Source organism: Numida meleagris, chromosome 5, assembly GCF_002078875.1.
Source record: "Numida meleagris isolate 19003 breed g44 Domestic line chromosome 5, NumMel1.0, whole genome shotgun sequence".
NCBI classification, from domain to species: Eukaryota; Metazoa; Chordata; class Aves; order Galliformes; family Numididae; genus Numida; species Numida meleagris.
Genome location: NC_034413.1, coordinates 62,223,876 through 62,242,346, shown reverse-complemented (window position 1 = coordinate 62,242,346; position 18,471 = coordinate 62,223,876). Strand labels below are relative to the sequence as shown.

Here is an 18,471-nt window from a genome sequence, read left to right as displayed (position 1 = left end):
CCCAGCCCTGTCTGGCTGTTCAATTACAAATCTTCCAAAACAGAACATTTCCCTGAGTCAGTGACTCCAAACCTCAGAAATGGAAACAAACTTGCTCTGGGTTCCTGCACGTTCCTTCGGTCCTTATTGTTTCCTAAATGCAATGCTTGTGATGCCTGCTAAAAGCCCACTGAAACAGCTTTCCACCTCCATTTAAGGGAAGTGATTCAGTTATTTTTCTGGAATTAGGTCTTGAATAATCGTTCATGAAATAGTTTATGGAAACAAAAATATGACCACTATGTCAGCTACTGGCTGATAAAGCAACGCTGAAACTGTGATGTTTGATCAGACCAGAGAACCGACTGCAAGACTTCCAGATTCATATATTATAATGCAAATGAGTTTTGTAAATTGTGACCTAGTTCCCATGTTAGAAGCAGTTGGGACCAACAGCCGGAACTATGCGGTGAATGCGAGCAGGGGGGGAAGCAAGGAAATTAACATTTGTTCTTAATTTGAAATGGATTTTTAATCACGTTCAGGTGCCACAAAAGAGTCCCCACACGCTTGCTTGCTATAATCACTCTGACACAAGAATGCGTGCAGGAGGTAGGAGCAAACGTGGCTTTGTTTTGCTAATTGAAATGTTTGACTGGTGTCAAATGAAGCACTAGAATACAGCTTGCTGTGACTTACAGAGCGCACAGTGGAGGATGGTGAACTGAAGCTTCCCAGTCTGATGCTCAGAACTCTCACTGCATGGCTGTTAGATGACGGCAGTCTCTCTCAGTTCAGTTGCTGTTTTTCCTTCCTTATCAAGTAGCTCTCGGGTCTCGTTCAGCATTTTTGCTGTGTAAGTTTCAGACACCTGCTTGATGCAATTCAGCAGTTAGTGGGATATACTGGACTCACAGAATCCTGCTGGTGCTCCTGCAGTGACACCTCCACCCCACACAGTGCTGAGGCAGCTGCCTACTAAACCCTACTGCGTTAAGTTGTGGCTTCAGGCAAGGGAGTAACTCGTTGAAAAGCAGGTAGATCTTCAGCTTAAACGTATCTAGAGTTGGTACCGTCAGCGGAAACTATTAGCTATAAAAGGGATGGGCGTCGACTCGCCTGAAAAATAGTGTCTCAGCTCCATCTGGTGGACAAAGCCGTTTTCTGCAAAGCAGTTGAAGTGGGGAAACCTGGCTTCTGCTACCAGCCAGCAGGTAGCAAGGCCAGCAGGTCATTAACGAAAGGCAGTAAACAAATCCCAAGCCCTCTGTTCACTTTTAAGGTCTGAAACTTCGTGGAAGTTCATGCAAAACATCAGACTGCCGCAGGGCAGCTCCTAAGAGCCAATACACTCACCAAGTTCAGTGGTGAAAGGTGGCCAGGAGAGCCTTCATCTTTCCTGGACCGAGTTCCCCACGTTAATGTGGTACCTAAGAAGAATCTTGAACCAACCGAGGAAGAACAAAACGTACACAGAGTAAATTCTAATGTTCTCTCCTCAGTAATGCATTTATGAGCCCTGTAAGAAGCATCGGGGAAACACGTCCAAGGAACACGAAATGGAAAAGGATAAGGTCATTAACCTCAGCATACCCAGACAGCTAGGAAGCTTTTCAGCCACACATTTCTCAAGTCTGACTCCCAGCAGAGCACAAGGTCACAAATACAAGAAGCATACCATACAGCCCTCAAATCCAAGCCTGTTTCTGTTCTTACAGACAAGAAGCAAAAAAAAAGAAAAAAATCTCCATTTGAACTTCAGCATAACCCTGATCTCTCCTCTTGAAAGGCTGGGAAAAAAGTTACTATTAAAGCAAAGAAAAATCTCGCTGGATATAATTGTTCCTATTTTGCAGGCTTTTTAAAAAGGGATCCAGTTTTCTCTGTGTGTTGCATCAGCACAGAAACAGCAATGGTCTAGAACTGTACCACCATTCATCTGCATTCTTCACACTTTCTTGTTAGCAAAAAAACTCAAGCCCATTTCCATCATATCTACAATGGGTGTATTTAAGGTGCCTCCATCCTTTCTAATCAAAACCTCCCCTACGTGATATTTCAAAGTAACACTCCTTCATAATCCCAAAGTGTGGAAAATAATTCCCGGAAGTATTCCATAAATATTTTCAGAAGTCAAGCAACCGAAAGTACATCTTTGTTTCTCATTACATCAGTCCCCACTTGCACTCAACAGCACAAAGACTTTTGTCAGAGCAGACTACAAACAGAATCAGGAGTAACGCTTATGGGCACAAACACAGCAGACTTGATTTATTTTTATAACGCCCTGCTTCTGAAAATAAACAGTATTTCACACTGCCACTAAAAAGACAGGTACAATTAAAGGAAAAAAGTAGCAAAAAATCAAGTCATTAAGTAACATACAATTCAGTTTCACAGCGTGGGATCCAGACCGATAGCTTTCTCCATGGCAATCCTGTGAGAGTGAGACACAAGGTCAGGGCCACAGGTGAAGTTAATGGAGAACAGTAAAACATTGTTTCCACAGTCAGAGGAATGCAAGGGTGGGGAGGAGAAACCAGCAACAACAGCCAAGCACATATCTTAGGAGTGTTTTCATTCGTTGTTTTTCAGTAGAGAAAAACTATTCAGACTAACAATTGGACATAAAATTTTGGTCTCATAGATGCAAACATTAAAAAAAATCTAAAAATAATTATGGCGTGTACAATTGTGTGCAATTAAAAATAATTTAGCCAGTAACAGATTTCTTTCCAAAAGGACATAACGTTCTACTGGCTGAAGTGTGTCTGTCTGTTTCAGCAGAGGCCTCACAATGGTTGCAGCTTCATTTTGACTACTGCATCAGCTTCGCTTACTGACTAGGAAGGTGACCTACATTCAGTCTTATGCATGAACACCGAGCCTGCTTAGGTAGCTCTCCCAAGCTGCCTTCCTGTACTTCTCTGCTTCCTGAAGACGGTCTGAAGCTGACAAGATGCCACGTCCCACAATAATAATGTCGGAACCTTTTTCACTAATCACTTCCTTGGGGCTTAGGTACTTCTGCCCAAGATTGTCACCTGAAACACATAAAATGTTTTTTTAGTTTGTGTAGAACTGTATCTACTGAAAACTTTCAGAGGTGCGGGAACATGAAGTACGTATGTTATTTCAGTTCTCACCCTAACGATCCATAGCACTGACTAGAAACTGTGCCTCCAACTCATGAACCTCCACCTATTACACAGATCAAATTTGACAGTTCTCTCTTTCTGTGATTTACCAGTTACGATAGATGGAACTGTTATTCAAGGGAACACTGACTGCAATTACTACAATAAGCTTCAGTCTTCTTAAAACAGGCAATACTCCAACACTAAAGTAGAAGCTGTGATTTCACCTCAGGTTTTGTAAGAATGAAGTACTGCAGAGAAACACATCTTCCCTACCTGGATAAGTACTGGACTGATTGTTCAGTAAGCTATGACTTCCAATTCATTGATACTGCATCTATATCAGTATCAATCATGTTACAGTTAGACTTCAGTATTTAACTGAATGTTTTCTACCTGCCAAGTAGCTGTACTTCTAAGCTAATGCCCATCTGTAGACATTTCATGTGCTTAAGGACTGTACTTCATGGTATACAGACCTCAGCACAAGAAGATCTAACGGAGAAGCTGTGTGGGATGCTGATTGCCCTTCAGAACTCCCAGGGAAGAGATCAGTACGTCCAGAAATAAACAAGGCAGCCCGTATTAGGGAAATGACAAACACAGATTCCTTCCTCCAGACAATGAGGAACTCAATCCCCTTCAGAAGTCACTTTTTCCACTGAAGCCCAAATCACTTACTGTATTTACAAGCAGACTATAAATATTTCAGGGAAAGTTACCTCCAGCTTGCAGCTGTACTCCTGGAGTTAAGTGAAGAAATTCTGGTTTCTTACTAACTCTAGATCCAGATATGAATCCAAAAACAAAATCAGAGTTGTCTTCAGCCATCTGTACCTAAAAAGGAGCAATAAACAGTTTCAAGTGATATACCTAAAATTAAGCTTGCCCACCAATCTGTTTCTAATTAAGCTGTGTAGGGCAGGGGTATGAAATACTGGAGCTTGGAAGCTGTTGCTTTACCAATACAAAGTCACCCAGCACTGACTCAGTCCTCACTAATATTACTGTGCTTGCAGACAGGAACGCAAAAATATACATTTGTTACTAAGTTAGAAGTGAAAGTTCATTCAGTGTATTACTTATTACAAATTCATTGTTAACAAAAAACCGTGGCCCATGGCAAGCCTGGTGTGTTCACTAGAACTCACAGCATGAACTCCAACACCACTAACCTACAGATGTAACCTTCAAGTGCCACACTCTCACATTCCTCAGTTTCCACAGAAAGAAAAACTTATCATATAGCTGGAGAGACTTCTGGAAGCATAGATGTTAGCAGCATACAAAACCTCCCGTCAGAACATTTTACGAGCTGTTAACCCTAAACAAAAATGTCGACTTACTGCAGCTTTTGTGTATTCACCAGTTGCAAGTGACCCTTGGGAACTCATCTCAGCAACGAGAAGGCAGCCACGCTGCAGGGGAAGGCCCACTTCCTTCAGTCCTTTCACAACTCCCGGGCCTGGAACCACATGCGCGTTAACCACATCCGACCAGGACGCTATTTTGAACACGCCACCTAAGAACATGGATAGGAAGACCCAGGCAAAGTGAAATTGGTCATCAGAAATGTATTAAACAAGAAGTGTGAATTAAACAAGCAGTGCAATAAACCATTCCAATTTTAAAAGACGTTTCACTGCTGAAGCTTAGCAGTCTTAACAGCCCAGTTTTATCGGACAAACCTGATGGCTACATAATCACAAAGCAAGAAACAAAGAATAAGAAGCAAGAAATGCTTCTTAGTATCCTGCCTTTACTTCCCATTCAGGCCCTCATGGTAAGCTAAAATTCTACTGTCAAAGGTGCAACAGTACACATATCATAAAGAGCATAGATAGTATCAGAAAAGAGAAAAAAGCATTGAGCGGATGCAGTAACAAATGAAAGCCATAAGAAGCAAGCAAGCATACAATAGCATGGTGCCTTACAAGCCACACACGCCCTTCTCCAGGCAAACAACCATTCAGAAGTACTTACTGAGCACAAGCACAGATTCATAACAAGATTTAGGTTTTGGAAGGGACCTCTGAAGGTCGTGCCCCCTCAGCAGGGCTAACTCCAAAGCTAGATCAGGTTGCTCAGGGCCTTGCCCCCTCAAGTTTTCTCCAAGGTCAGAGGTCCCACGGTCTCTCCTGACAACTTGTTCCAGTGCTGCAGTTACACAGACTGGCAGCAAAATTACTGGACATCAAGGCTGATGATAATCACCTTCATACTGATGTTTCACTGTGTTTCCAATGTCTGCAAATTTCCTGTCTTCAAAAATCAAGAATTCGTGTTGATCCGCGAGTTTTCTCAGCTCCTTTACTACCTCTTGGGTGAAATCATTCAGTATATCTATATGAGTCTTTAGGATACAAATGCTGGGGCCCAGGCTGGCAGCTAACAGCAGCAGTTCTTTGGATTCTGTGACATCTGCAGAAAGGCACAAGTTTGTTTGTTTCTTTTCCATGAGTGTGAGAAGCCTGGCTGCGACAGGATGCACCCCGGGCAGCTCGGCACGAGCCCCGAAGCTCAGCTCTTTACAGACTCTTTTCAGTGGAGCAGGACCGTTCTGAGCCCCTGGCTCAAACATATTTCCCTGAATGAAATTCTTCACCTTCTCAACCATCTCCACATCCACTTCTCCCTGCTGCTGGAGAATATCTAACATCCCAGACAACGTACATACAGAGTGCAGGCGAATTCCATGTTCTTCTAACCTGGCCTTCCCTCCCTGCTCCCTGTCCAGCAGCACTACAGCATCTGTGACTTTTAATCCTTCTTTCCGAAGAACTTCGGCAGTTTCCAGTACGCTAGATCCACTTGTTACCACATCTTCAATGATCAAACACGTTTCTCCTGGATTAATGGTGCCTTCTACCAGCCGCTTAGTACCTTTAAAATAAAAGGAAAACAATCCCCTAAATAAAGTACAAACGACCTCAGAATGTATCGAGTGTGTCCAGATTTTAACCTGAGATGTTAACATAAAGACCATATTTGTTTGGCGTACAAGCAAATGCTGCAGTAAAAATGGAATTGGACTTCAGGTTCATAGGAATTTCATACTCATTGTCAGTACAGAGGTAATTTCTGTAGTTATTACTGATTCCAGATATCACAGTTCTTATCACAGCTCAGTCACTGCCTCATAACTCAATTCATAGTCTGTTACTCCTCCAAGGGGAGGAAACACACTTCACACGATCCATTATCAAAACCAACACCTTCCTGACAGCACATCCTTTAACAATCTTTGTAGAAGTTGACTACAGAAATTGAAGTTTATCATTACTATGAACCTTCAAAGCATCAAGAACATTCTTCCTGTTACTTAAAATGTCTCTAAACTAGCAAAGTTATTGATACTCTTCAACATATTTTCTATTTTCCACAGGCATTATTCTATGCTTAATACACCTGTTGTTAGAACAGTCTGGAGGAGTAAAGCCCCCAGATGTCTTTACCATAACCAACAATAGGCACAAGTCCATGAAAGGCCTCCTGGGGGGCAGCAACAAAGGACACGTGGCTTTCTGAGGAAGCAGGGAGCAGCGGGTGAACATTACGTAGCCACTGTGGTGCTCAGACCATGACTGCCTCACAGTGTCAGTACAGCTTTGCAATCTGTGTGACACCGGAAACCTCGTGCCAGGCAGTTAATTGCTGTCACAATCAACTTGTCCTTCACAAGAATGAACAGCAGAAGTTCTCATGCCTAGCACACTGACTAACAAAGGAGCACCATTTAGGTTTGACAAACATCCTGTCCGACCGAATGATGTTGGAAGAGAGCTTATCACACATGGAAATCCAGTTTCCAGAATTGGCTTCCCCCTACAAGCACTTTGCCCCTGCTTCAAGCAAAATCAAATAAAACTGATCGCTAGGTATAGAACTGACTGCTTCTCACCTGGTCCACCTTGCCCACTGATTATAGGATACGAAAGTAGAAGTGGTTGAGAGACAACAGAAGAATAAAGATTCCTCTTGGAGTTGATATGCATGTTTGGAGGTCAAACATGGCACCAGTCTAAGCACATCAGAAACTGCATTACAAATCTGCTTCTGGAAGAGGGCAGTAACCTACAGCAGTGGTGTTAAAGGAAAAAAAAAACACTGTGGGAACAAAGAGGAAGCCTGAGACCCTCCAACCCTACAACAGCAGGAGCCCAGCTGCAGCTGGGAGAGCCTGGTCAGGTCGGGATGCTGTGAGAGGTATGTTTTAGGGGAAAAGGGACTATTTGAGTTGGAGTGGTAATCTTAAACTGAGACAAAAACGCACACGACAAGAAAAGAAGTAGTGACAAATCCATCATTTGACGGTTTTACCATAGTCTTTTGCTTCCTTCCTCCGTATAAGCATTGGAATCTGATTTTCAGAGCTGATAATTGTGGCCAGCGGCAAAGCCGTGTATGGAACACCACACACACAGTCATACTGGAGACCAGCGTCTTTTGCTGTATGGAACAGAAGATCAGCAACCTAAAAAATACGTATACTTTAGGAGCCAGAATGAAGTGACCACTGCTAAACAGTATCTCCACGAGCCCTGAACACCTCCAGGCCACCACCTCCCTGGGCAGCCTGTGCATCACCACTCGTACTGAGAAAAAAACGTTTCATAATATCCAACCTGAACCTCCCCTAGCACAACCCGAGGCCATCACCTCACATCCTACGGCTGTTACCGTAGCAGAGGCCAACCGCACCTCGCCACAACCGCCTTTCAGGGAGTAGCAGAGAGCCATAAGGTCTCCCCTGGGCTCCCTCTCCTCCAGCCTGAACAATCCCTATTCCCTCAGCCGCTCCCCCCTGAACACGCCCCAGGGTCTCGACGTCAGTCTAGCAGCAAGCAGCCCAACCCACCTCCCCGACCCATGCCCGACACCGCTACCCCAGGACCCCTCTCAGTCCCCTGAGGCCACTCGTCCAGCCCCCCCCACCCCCACGGCACCAGACGGAGCAGGGGGGGCCGGGAGGCCAGGCCACGCAGGTCCACGTAGACGGGGGAGGCGATGCCGCTCCGCAGCACGAAGTCTCCGAAGCGCACAGCGCGCGCCTCCAGCAGCGCGGCCGCCACGCGCCCGGCTCCACCCGCCGCCATCTGCCCGCCTGCTGCCCGGCGCCGGGAGATGACGGAAGCGGCGACACCGCGAGGAGGTGCGCATGCGCGGAGGTGCGCCGCCTATTGGCTTCCCCCCCGTTCTCCCAGGCCGCGTTCATGCGGTCCGGGTGCTTCTCGTTCCCTCTCCCATCACCAAAAACCCGCGTTGGGAAATGAGACAGAGCCGCTGTTCTCTGAACAACTGAGTTTAATCCAAAATAAATAATGAAAATAAAGCCCAGAAACTGCATCGTTAGCACAGTCCGTTTATAGGAAAGGGGCACAGTCCGAAGCCATGTCCGTAGTGTTGGATCACACATGGCGTAGTGGTGTGCTTCAGGCTGCCCTGTGCACTGACATCGTTAAGGCTGTGGCGTTACTTTGCACCTTGACAACGCTGTGCCGTCAGCTGGGCCGTCCCCTCTCCTCCTTCAGCTGGCTGTTTTAAAGCTGACGAGCATGGAGCTTTGCTCTTACTGAACAAGGTTCAGGTGGCCATGATCTGTGCAGAGCTACACTCACCCATCCCAGCCACTGTGCCACAGCCAACACAGGGCACTGACACGGTGCAGCACCAGGCCCAGCGTGTATTGGCACCATAGGCCCAGCCCAGCAGCACAGAGCCTGGCCTCGCAGCCTTGGGAAGCACCATGTTGGGATGGAACACGGCCAACGAGCCGCAAAACAAATCCAGGCCCTGTGCTGGACATTTGTCTCTAGGAGTTTACATAGCCCAGGTCACCTGATGCAGCCCTCTCATTGCAAGGGCATTAAAATACAGTTATATATAGTCACGTCATACCACACAGTTCTGCATTCAGCCTTTGTGGCATTTGTAACAAGGCCCACTGAGGGTACAGGCTTTGTCTCAGCATTACCTTAGGTTAAAAGTAAAATTATTTTAAAGGTAAATGTTAATGAAAAATAAAGCCATTTAAAAAAAAAAAGGCAGCAGGACTTGGAGAGCCTGGATTGCTTTAAAGAATTGTTAAAGCAATATTTAAGCCTCCAGTTTCTATCAAATGAGAAGAGAACATAGTAAGGCTTAAATATTCCTTTAATCAGTCCAACCTTTTCCCCCTGTAGGCCCACAGTGCCTGTTTTCACAGTTTGAGATGTGAATGCAGGACATAGCAAAATAAAATGAGAAATAACTCCAGATTTCCTGCGATACGTGAGAATTTGTTTGTACTAGCGCCAAGCAGAAAGAGTGCTGCTTGTACCTGCGGGCCCAATAAAAGCTGTGGGTTTTATAAACCACACTTCCATAAACATTTTCTTAAAGGCAGAACAATCACAGCACAAAGAGCCAGCTTCGACAAATGGGAAGAAGCGCAAACAGTCCTGCAGTGAGGAAGTACCTGAGGCTGGTGCTAATTAAAGACACCCCTTGATGACTGCTGCCTGGAGATATTTCAGTTGCTAAGAAATCGCATACCTCACACGCTTGCTCAGGAGGAGAGTCTGGTCTTTGTCTATGAGGTACTACTGAATTGCTCAGAAAATTAGTTGCTGCGCTAAAGAGCGAAACCAAAATGGGTTCAGAAGCTTTAGCCCTCCATGAACGCTCAAGCCTTTCCTCAACTTCCACCAGGATCAGATCACACACACAGTGTTGTATGCTGCCTCTGACTCTGCGTGGGCACCCAGGCTTACCCATCTGCCTGTGGCTTCCAGATCTTAAGGTCTGCAGCACTGAACATTGTAACTCGCTGTGCCTGACTGCTATAGCATCCTGGTTGAGCAAGCACAAAAAGAAGGGCCAGGGCTCCAAATGCCATGAAACTGAGCTCGGAGGTGGATCAGAAGGGCTAGCAGAGCCCTGGGAATTTGCAGTACTTGCAGAGTGTCTCTGTCACCTGCTGGCAGAACCAGCTTTTGCTCCTGAAGATATATCACAGGCTCACAGTGCAGTTAGTTGGATGGTGAATTGCATTTGGCTCTTGCCCTTATGAGATATCTCGAGAGAGCCTCTGCTGAGTACACATGGCCAGAATAAGCCCTTTTCCTTAGGAAAAGCTTTGGTAACAACTGACATTTCCTATTGCAGGCACAGCAGCAGCACTGAGACAACGTACTCATATGCCAAGGGAAAAAAAAAATCTGATCATCAGCCTGGAAGGCTGCAGAGTTTAGTGGTGCAGCAGCCAGGGAGGTTTCCCCTTCCAGTCCTGCTGCTAGAGAGAAGACTTGGCCAGCCTATGGACTGCTGATCTGTCACTGCAGGCTCCCTGCATTGCTCATACTTAAGGCTGGCTCTGTCACTGTAACATCAGTGTGATGATGTTACAACTTGGCTTGCAAGAGAGAAATGTTTTAATTGTGGATTTTTTTTTTTTAATTTTATTACAAATTAGGCTTTGGACATAAAAATATCCTCATGAATGCTTTGGTGATGAGGTGCTAACGGCAGCTGAGAGATATTTACAAGTCTGGAAATGAAACAAATAACATACTTTAAACACTGAAAACGATTTTCAAGCTGTAAGCACAAGGATGGACTCACCACTTACCAACTGCACTTTGAAAGGCTTTAGATGGACTTTGGGCCAAGCAATTCTGAAGCTAGAAATGGAACAAGATCCTCTATATATATATTTATATATATGATACAATATATGTATACTGAAAACCTGTGATAGAAAAAATTGTCTTCATCAATCATCATCTAGTTTACAGATACTGCAAAAACTGGACACAGCCTTTTCTCAATGCACAGGTTTTGCAAAAGATTTCTGTACAGTGTATATAAAATACTTAAAAAAAACCACACCATCATAGTCCCATTGTGCTTAGTCAGAAACAGCTGTATGCTCCAATGAATTCATTGCCTCAATCATAGCTCCAAAAGGTACTGCTTGTTGACTTGATGCAGTAGAAAGCCCAAGGATTAACATGGGATTGTATTCTGAGCACTACTATGTAACAAAGATGTTATCTAAGCCAAGCCACCACAGAAGCTGATCCAACAGGCCTGATCTTGCAGGTGAAGTCCCCACTGAAATCATGGGAGATCTGGGCACACAGAGCACACAAAATCCATCTGTTAACCTGGAGCCAGCATTCAGTGACTTCAGTGAGAGCTGCATTCAGCCCAGTCCTGCCATACACGCAAAGGTCAGCCTAGACTTACTCCTCCACACACTATCCTACTCCTAATCTCTCATACACTCTGGAATCAGTTCAGCAAAATCAAGAGGATTTCTGGTAAGGCTGCCTCCCAAAGATTAAGGCAACTGCAGTTTTGGCTCTTGTCCCACGTTGGTGTTTGCTGCCGCATATTGTGGAGATGCTTCCAGGAGGCGCCCATTGAAGAGGGGACCTAGGTACCTGTCACCGTTACCCTGCTTGCTTTGGTCCTGAGTAACCGAGAAGGTACTGTGACCTCTGGACAGATTTGTACCTTCAAATGCCAACACTGAATACAGAAGTATGTACAGAAGCTCTGCTTTGGGCCTGCTCGCTCCCTGCGCCATGCCTCAGGACCAGCAGTGTAGTGTCCAGAGAGGTGGGAATTACGTCCCGGGGTTCAGCCTGCTCATCAGGAAACTCTTGACACTGGGGACGGGGTGCACGTCGTACTGGTGTCTGCGGCGCTCGATGAAGGAAGCCAAGCGGGAGGTATCCAGTGGGATTTTGGAGTAGCTGCCATTGTGTGGCTGCAGCCATGGGTGCTGTAAACAAGTGGCTGCTGTTGGCCTCCTCCTGAAGTCTTCCTGGAGGATGACGTTGATGAAATCCCTGGCGGCATGGCTCACATCAGAGAAGTACTCAGGTGGGAAGCTGAAATCGACTCTGCACACATTGATACAAGTCTCCTCTTTGCTTTCATCTAGGAAGGGAGAGACACCGCTCAACATGACGTAGGTGAGGACCCCAATGCTCCAGATGTCTGTGCTCAGGGACACAGGGAGGCCCTGGATAACTTCAGGGGCTGCAAACTCTGGGTTTCCAAGGAGGTGGTGGACGTGGTAATGGCCTGTGATTTGAACTGCATCTTCCAAATCAATGATCTTGACACGAGGAACTGGGATCCTTAAATCAATGAGCAGATTCTCTGGCTGTTGACAAGAGAATAATGAAAACGTAATTACGCTTATTATTCTCAAAATAATCTCTACAGATTAACAACACTGACAGATTTTTTTTTTAATTTTGAGAAAAGACTTATGTATCTCCGACTGATTCATTTAGATTCCATTTGTTTATGTGACACCTGGATGGCATAAAATGTGCGTAATCTGTAGCAGAAGTGTTCTTTGTAAACCAAATGTTAAACTTTTTGCCCACTGCCTCTCTTGATTCACATTTCCATAGATCTATCCTATAGCTCCTCATCCTCATGCATATTCTACATACACAATGTGAAGTCCACTACACTACTGTTCAAACCTCTCCACTTGCTCATTTTGTGTGGTCTACACTGACAAAATTAACGTGTTCTTGAGCAAGATCTTAGGACAAGGCATGGCTAGATGCACTAGTAGTGCATCTTCTGCTTCCTGCTCAGCAACAGAAAGTGCTTTATTTAGCATGCCTCACTCAGGAGAACTGTAAATAGGTCACAGAAAATTGGCTTCCCACTTTGTTTTTGGGAAGTATCTTATGATCAAACAAAGAATTCAGTGTGGTTTCTTACCTACAAGTGACGTCTATTTTTTTGACAGGTCCTATAAATTCAGCAGAAAATGCAAACAGTCTTACTGAAAGAAACCAGGATAATGTAGTGTTTTGGGACTCATGCTCACATAAGATATTGCACAAAAGGGATCTTTTCATTTTTTCCACTAGTAGCAGTTGGTAGCAGAAGACTGAAAACACCACTTCATCTGACGTGCCCGGGAGCTACAGGGCTGAGATAAGACCTCTGTGGAGCTGGATTGTCCACTCTATATGACAGTTAAATCCAGCTCTCATTCTCCATTTTTAAATGTTGCTTTAGTCTTCAAATAAATTATAGATTGTCTGATATGCCTGGCAACCTGATTCAAAGCTGCAGACTGCAAAGCTCGGCGCACTTGATCGTAACTTCAATCACTACTTCTCTGTCTTCTCTGGGGTGTTTGTGGGTACAGCAACACAATGCCAAATCCAGGACAGTGCAGTGCCTCTTGCCACGTGTACTAACAAAAGGAGGTACGAGCTGTGCTAATCTCACTGAGCATGACACTGCAGACTGCAGAGATTCTTCTGAACCTCTCCCTGGGTGTATTTCCCATCTCTCTCACACTCTGCAGCATATGCAGCTTGCTGCTTTCCCATTTCTGGCTCTCCTCACCTCCTGCTCTCCCGCACCCTCCTCTCCCCTTGCTTACCATGTTGTGAGCCCAAACCATGCCCTGAGAATTTATCTTATAACTCCCCTTCACTCAGTAGCTACTGACTCTTGCACTTCTCCCTCATTAAATCCCTCTTTCAGAAAGCCCTTGAGAACAAAGCAGTGAGTCAAAAGGAAATAGTGCATCTCTGAAGGAAGAAATAGACCTCGCAGGTTACCAAGTCCTTTCTCCGGTCAGCAGGTCTGAACAGTAGTTCTTGTTCATTCAGCATTATCTCTTGGGGCACAGACTACACCTTCTTCCTGCACATGCAGCTAGGAACTCTCTGTACCAGGACACTGAGTAATAGCATCATTCTCTTCTCTTCTTACCTTTATGTCTAAATGAGCCACTCGGCAATTGTGAAGATACTGCAAGGCTTCCATTGTGTCTCTTATGTAGAAAGCTACTTTTTCCTCCATAAGTTCATCATGGTTCATTAGATAATCTAGGAGACGACCATCATCCATCCTACAAACAAAGCAAACCCCACACCTGAAAGATCACATGACATCTGCAGGGACAGCTAGTATTTGAAAACAAAACTGCAATGGAAACTTTGTGACCTAAAAATGGAGGAAATCAAAATGAGAGATTTGATTAGGATTTAATGATATCACGAGGTACTGCAGGGCATGGAAGTGGTAGAATGATTAATCCTTAGTTGTCATCCCTGGCCCTTGAAAAATTTAGTGACAATCTCAAAGTACGCTAAGTTGCTTAAGGATGGATTCAATAGATGGAGGAGATTCCTTTGAAAATAAATCCACTTAATTACTTGGATTCATCTATTTATTTATAGAGATGATTGCATAATGCAGAAAAAATCACTGATATTTCAGCTAGTGGTCTGTTCTGTGGGAAAGCTAACTCAGTACAAGTTTTCCACCTAGTTTTATTTATCTGTATAAGTAAACAAGCAAAGAGCCCAAATATGCTTGACTGGATATACTGTAACAAAGAAGCATCTTGGATTTTGGTTGCTGTTTCTCCTTATAGGGACAAGCGTAGTCCCAATGCAGCTTTTTTCATCAAGAACTATTAGAACAATGTAGGCTCCAATCCAGCTGAAGTGTCATTTGCTCAGATATAGAGAGCAGACAAAACTGCCCAAATAAATCTGATGCTATTCAATGGGACAAACTAACTGCTGATACAATTATTGAGCTTCCAGAGTAGAAAGCAGTTTTATTTGTACCCCTGAATCTTATTTACTGTAAAGAAAAGGCAGCGGAAAGTCAGCAGAAAATGGCTATTGCATTTGACATCACAGTCAATCAGAAACAGACAACAAAGTCTTTGCCCTGCTGAAGTGTGGATGAATTTTATCCTTGGTTTTAATAGCACTGTGATTCATACCCAGATGCTTGATCTGTAGCTCTGTGTACTTACAGTTCCAAAACTAGGATGTAAGAAGTAGGAGACTCGTAGGTATCATGGATAGTGATGTACTGAGGATGTTGTAAGTGCTGTAACAGAGCTGCTTCATGGGCTGCTTGCTCTTTCTTTTTCATTTTTTTACTGATGAATTTTACAGCAACGTCTTTCCGGGTAGCTTTGTGAACGCACTTCTTTACGATGGAAAATCGTCCCCTGGAAAAAAAAAAAAAAAGAATAATGAATGGGATCCATGAATAAATCATGCTCGTTTTTCAGTGTGATAACAGACTGATTTTCACAGCGTTATTTGATTCAGTGCATTAACATTTCACAAGGAAACAGACCTATCTCGCTGTTCATAACCTTTTCCAACATGGAACCGCTGTCTCTTACCCTGGGTGTTTGGATTCTTTGGGGATTAGCAAACACCGAGAGCAAACAGAGCACTTTGTGCAGCCATGCTGATGTCCTCTAACAACATCTCCTGGGTTCAATTTGCTGCCGTTTTTACAGTTTCTATCTTTTTGTTCCTAACCATGGGTCTCCTCTCTCCAGTTGCTTGAATAATGAGCCCAGACTTAAGACAACTAAGAGAAAAGCCTTGTTAAGTGATGGCTAGTCAATCATTTTGTCTTGCTGATTCAGGCATACAGTGAGAAATAAGGAGCAAACATCTGGCATGAAGGCACTTAGGAATCTCATCCAGACTGGTGCTTGGTATCATTCCTGGAAGCAAGAGTACTTAACAAAGCCATGTGCTGCACTTGGCCTGTTTTTAAGATATCACTCTTCTTTCCTACCCCTGCAGCCCCAGAAGCACTTATCCCTGGGCCAAGACCTGGCTGCATTAACCTGCGCTGTTTGCATGTCCCTTATCAGCTGTCATGCAGCTCTTACTCACTGACCACCCCACTCAGCAAAGCCCACTGGCATGTGCTTTCAGTCTGCCACGTGCCTAAGTACTTCTGCAAACAGTCTCTGAAGTTAAGCACATCCAGAACCAGTAAGCCATCCTGACTTCAAAAGCTCACACTGAACCAGGGATGTCAGAGCAGATACCAGCAGGCGCTGCTGGATCTGGCTGCCCTGTTGGTCAGAGGTTGGCTTTCACTCATCCATATTCCAGATGCAATGCTCAGATCACAGTCTTGGGAGACATGATGTAGTCAGCATTTTAGGCGGTCTGTATTTCAATCGGTAGTTAGTGTGTTCTTTCTAAAAGAAGCAGCAATTTTCAAGCTTACTACAAAAAAGTGACCTAAATTCCCCGTTAAAGAACAAGCCTCAAGCCATTGTTTCTGTATTTCACTGCAGTGATAAGCAGGGTTAATATTACCTCCCAATCTCATGCAGCTCTGCGTAAGCGAGATCAAAGTTTTCCTTCCACGAAATAGTGGCACCGTCAGCAGCAGAGTCTTTGGGAGAAGAAAGCACACTGAAGAAAGTGTAAAGACAAGGCAGATTCCTGTGGACTATAAACTGCATCTTTTAAAATATGTGAGGATATGTTAATGGATTGCCCAGAGAAGCTGGAGGTGCTCAAGGCTGGGGTGGACGGGGCCCTGGGCAGCCTGACCTGGTGGGTGGCAACCAGCCACAGCAAGGAGTTGGGACTGGTGGACTTTATGGTTCCCTCCAACTTAAGTCGTTCTATGATGACTCTATGACATCAATTAAAAACAGAAAAAAATTACCATTGAGTGTCCAATTTCACAGCGCTCCACCACAACTCCATGGTGTTTGACCACCAAAAGCCAGAACTTCCAAGGGGAAGGTGTGGCTAAGTTGACTTTAAATTTGTCCTTGCAATTTTGGGGGTCTGAAAGGGGACCACAGGGACAGTCTCAGAGCATATCTGTGAGCAAATGGGAGGCCACTCACCATACTCTGGAAGCCTCACAAATTCAGACGGGTCACTGGGCAAGCTGATCCCCCAGGGGTTGCTGGCGCTCACACGGAACTGATACTGGCAGCCTGGGGACAGATCCTCGATGACAAGGTAAGTGTCCAGCGTGGAGGCCACCGACTGCTGCCAGACCTGCGAGCCTGCATTGTGCAGAGGGAGGAAAGGAGAGATGATGGAGACAGAGCACACAGAGAATCTCTTCCCGTGTGGTGCCCTGGGAGGTTAAAATCCATGGGGTTTTTAAGAGGCAAAGCGGAGGCAGATTTATTTCTGTTAAATCTGAAGGGGACACGGGAAGCTGTCTGTTGTCACAGCCATCTGGTGAAAGGAGGGAGGAAGGAGATGCCCCTCACTTGACTGATAACAATGGAAAAACTGCAGCCAAGGAGCAAGTTGATCTATCCACAAGTCTGGCCAAGGCTGTGTGCTACCAGTGATGTCTTCGGGCAGCAAGATAAGGCAGGAATGGCAGAACGACCTGCTGACAGCTCTGCTAAGAGAGAAATAATGCAAAAAAGATACGGAGGAGGTAGAAAGCAAATCCCAGGAGAAGCTGAGGAAGGGGATCCATGCAAAGTGCTTGCAGAAGACCTGGTGGCTATCATGAAACCTGGAGCTGCTGGAGGTTAATACTAACATGATGGCATGATGCAGTGTGCACATTTGCTAACATGAGGTAGGATTTTTGAAGGATGAAGAGGGAAAAAAAAACCACAGAGGTCACGTTCCTAAGGCAAAGTTTGCTGCCCAGAGAGCTCCATGGCATTGCAGCACATTTATTTTCTATCCAATTTTTCAGGGGGAAAAGGATAGTTAGATTTAAGAACAAGTGGATTTTGGAGCTGAGCTTGAAAAGCATGAGGGAATCCGCAGCACTATCCAGATCAAGAAGTTAATGACAGTGCTTTGCAGAGTGCTTTGTCTTTTCATTGCCAGGAAACGTCTACAAAAAGGGCTTGATGGATACCATGGTGGCAGAATGCAAATGTTGAAAGGCCACTTTAGTGGTGGATATAGTTTAGCTTAACACACTTCACTTGCCTTAATAGCGCAGAGGAATCAGAAAATACTGTAATGTATGAGAAGTTGGGCTGGATGATAGAAGGGCTTCTTTTGGCCTTCTGCTTTGGGATCTGCGAGTAACAGATAATTGCACTCCAGCACTGGCAAGGATGTTCTCGGAACCTATTGTCCCACAAAGCAGAATTACTGTGTTTTCATTTTTTCAGCCGATGAGCACACCTCAAGGCTCTTACCTTCTTCTCTGTACTCCACTGTGTAGCCAGAAATGGTGCAATTGCCTGTACTGGATGGAGGCAGCCAGCGAAGGATCACAGAGGTGCAGCTTCTCTCCTGAGCAATGGGGCGATTTGGGGCAGCCGGAACACCTTGGGGAGAGAAAACAAGCACTCAGACTAGCATCATGTCAACCAGTCCTAGTGCTTTATCCTGAAGATCAGGTAAACACTGTCTGTGAAGGCCAGGTACACTACCTTGCACTTTGATTGTGGCTGAGGTTGATGCTGTTCCATGCTCATTAGTTGCCACGCAGGTGTAAATGCCACTGTCCTGAGGCATCACATTGCAAATCTTCAGCATGAGCTCCCCAGAGTCACTGCAGATGCAAGAAGCCCACGTTACTAAGTGCTGCTTTG

General features: G+C 44.9%; 2 protein-coding genes across 10 annotated transcripts in view; both read right to left on the bottom strand.

The window, feature by feature from the left end:
* On the bottom strand, nt 2,223-8,254 carry UMPS (uridine monophosphate synthetase). The gene is made up of 6 exons (XM_021400226.1): nt 8,063-8,254; nt 7,437-7,590; nt 5,331-5,999; nt 4,463-4,638; nt 3,839-3,953; nt 2,223-3,023 (listed from the first exon to the last, which is right to left on the bottom strand). The coding sequence occupies exons 1-6, from the start codon at nt 8,210-8,212 to the stop codon at nt 2,848-2,850; spliced, it is 1,440 nt and encodes a 479-aa protein (XP_021255901.1). The 5' UTR covers nt 8,213-8,254; the 3' UTR covers nt 2,223-2,847.
* KALRN (kalirin RhoGEF kinase) overlaps nt 8,403-18,471 on the bottom strand; it is a 459,310-nt gene continuing 449,241 nt past the window's right edge. For all 9 annotated transcript variants that reach the window (XM_021400212.1, XM_021400213.1, XM_021400214.1 and 6 more), the window contains 7 exons: nt 18,310-18,431; nt 18,073-18,204; nt 16,792-16,956; nt 16,247-16,325; nt 14,923-15,123; nt 13,863-14,001; nt 8,403-12,273 (listed from right to left, as the gene is read on the bottom strand). In XM_021400212.1, the coding sequence (XP_021255887.1) occupies nt 11,728-12,273; nt 13,863-14,001; nt 14,923-15,123; nt 16,247-16,325; nt 16,792-16,956; nt 18,073-18,204; nt 18,310-18,431 (1,384 nt within the window). In that variant the 3' untranslated portion in view covers nt 8,403-11,727. The remainder of the gene's footprint in view (nt 12,274-13,862; nt 14,002-14,922; nt 15,124-16,246; nt 16,326-16,791; nt 16,957-18,072; nt 18,205-18,309; nt 18,432-18,471) is intronic.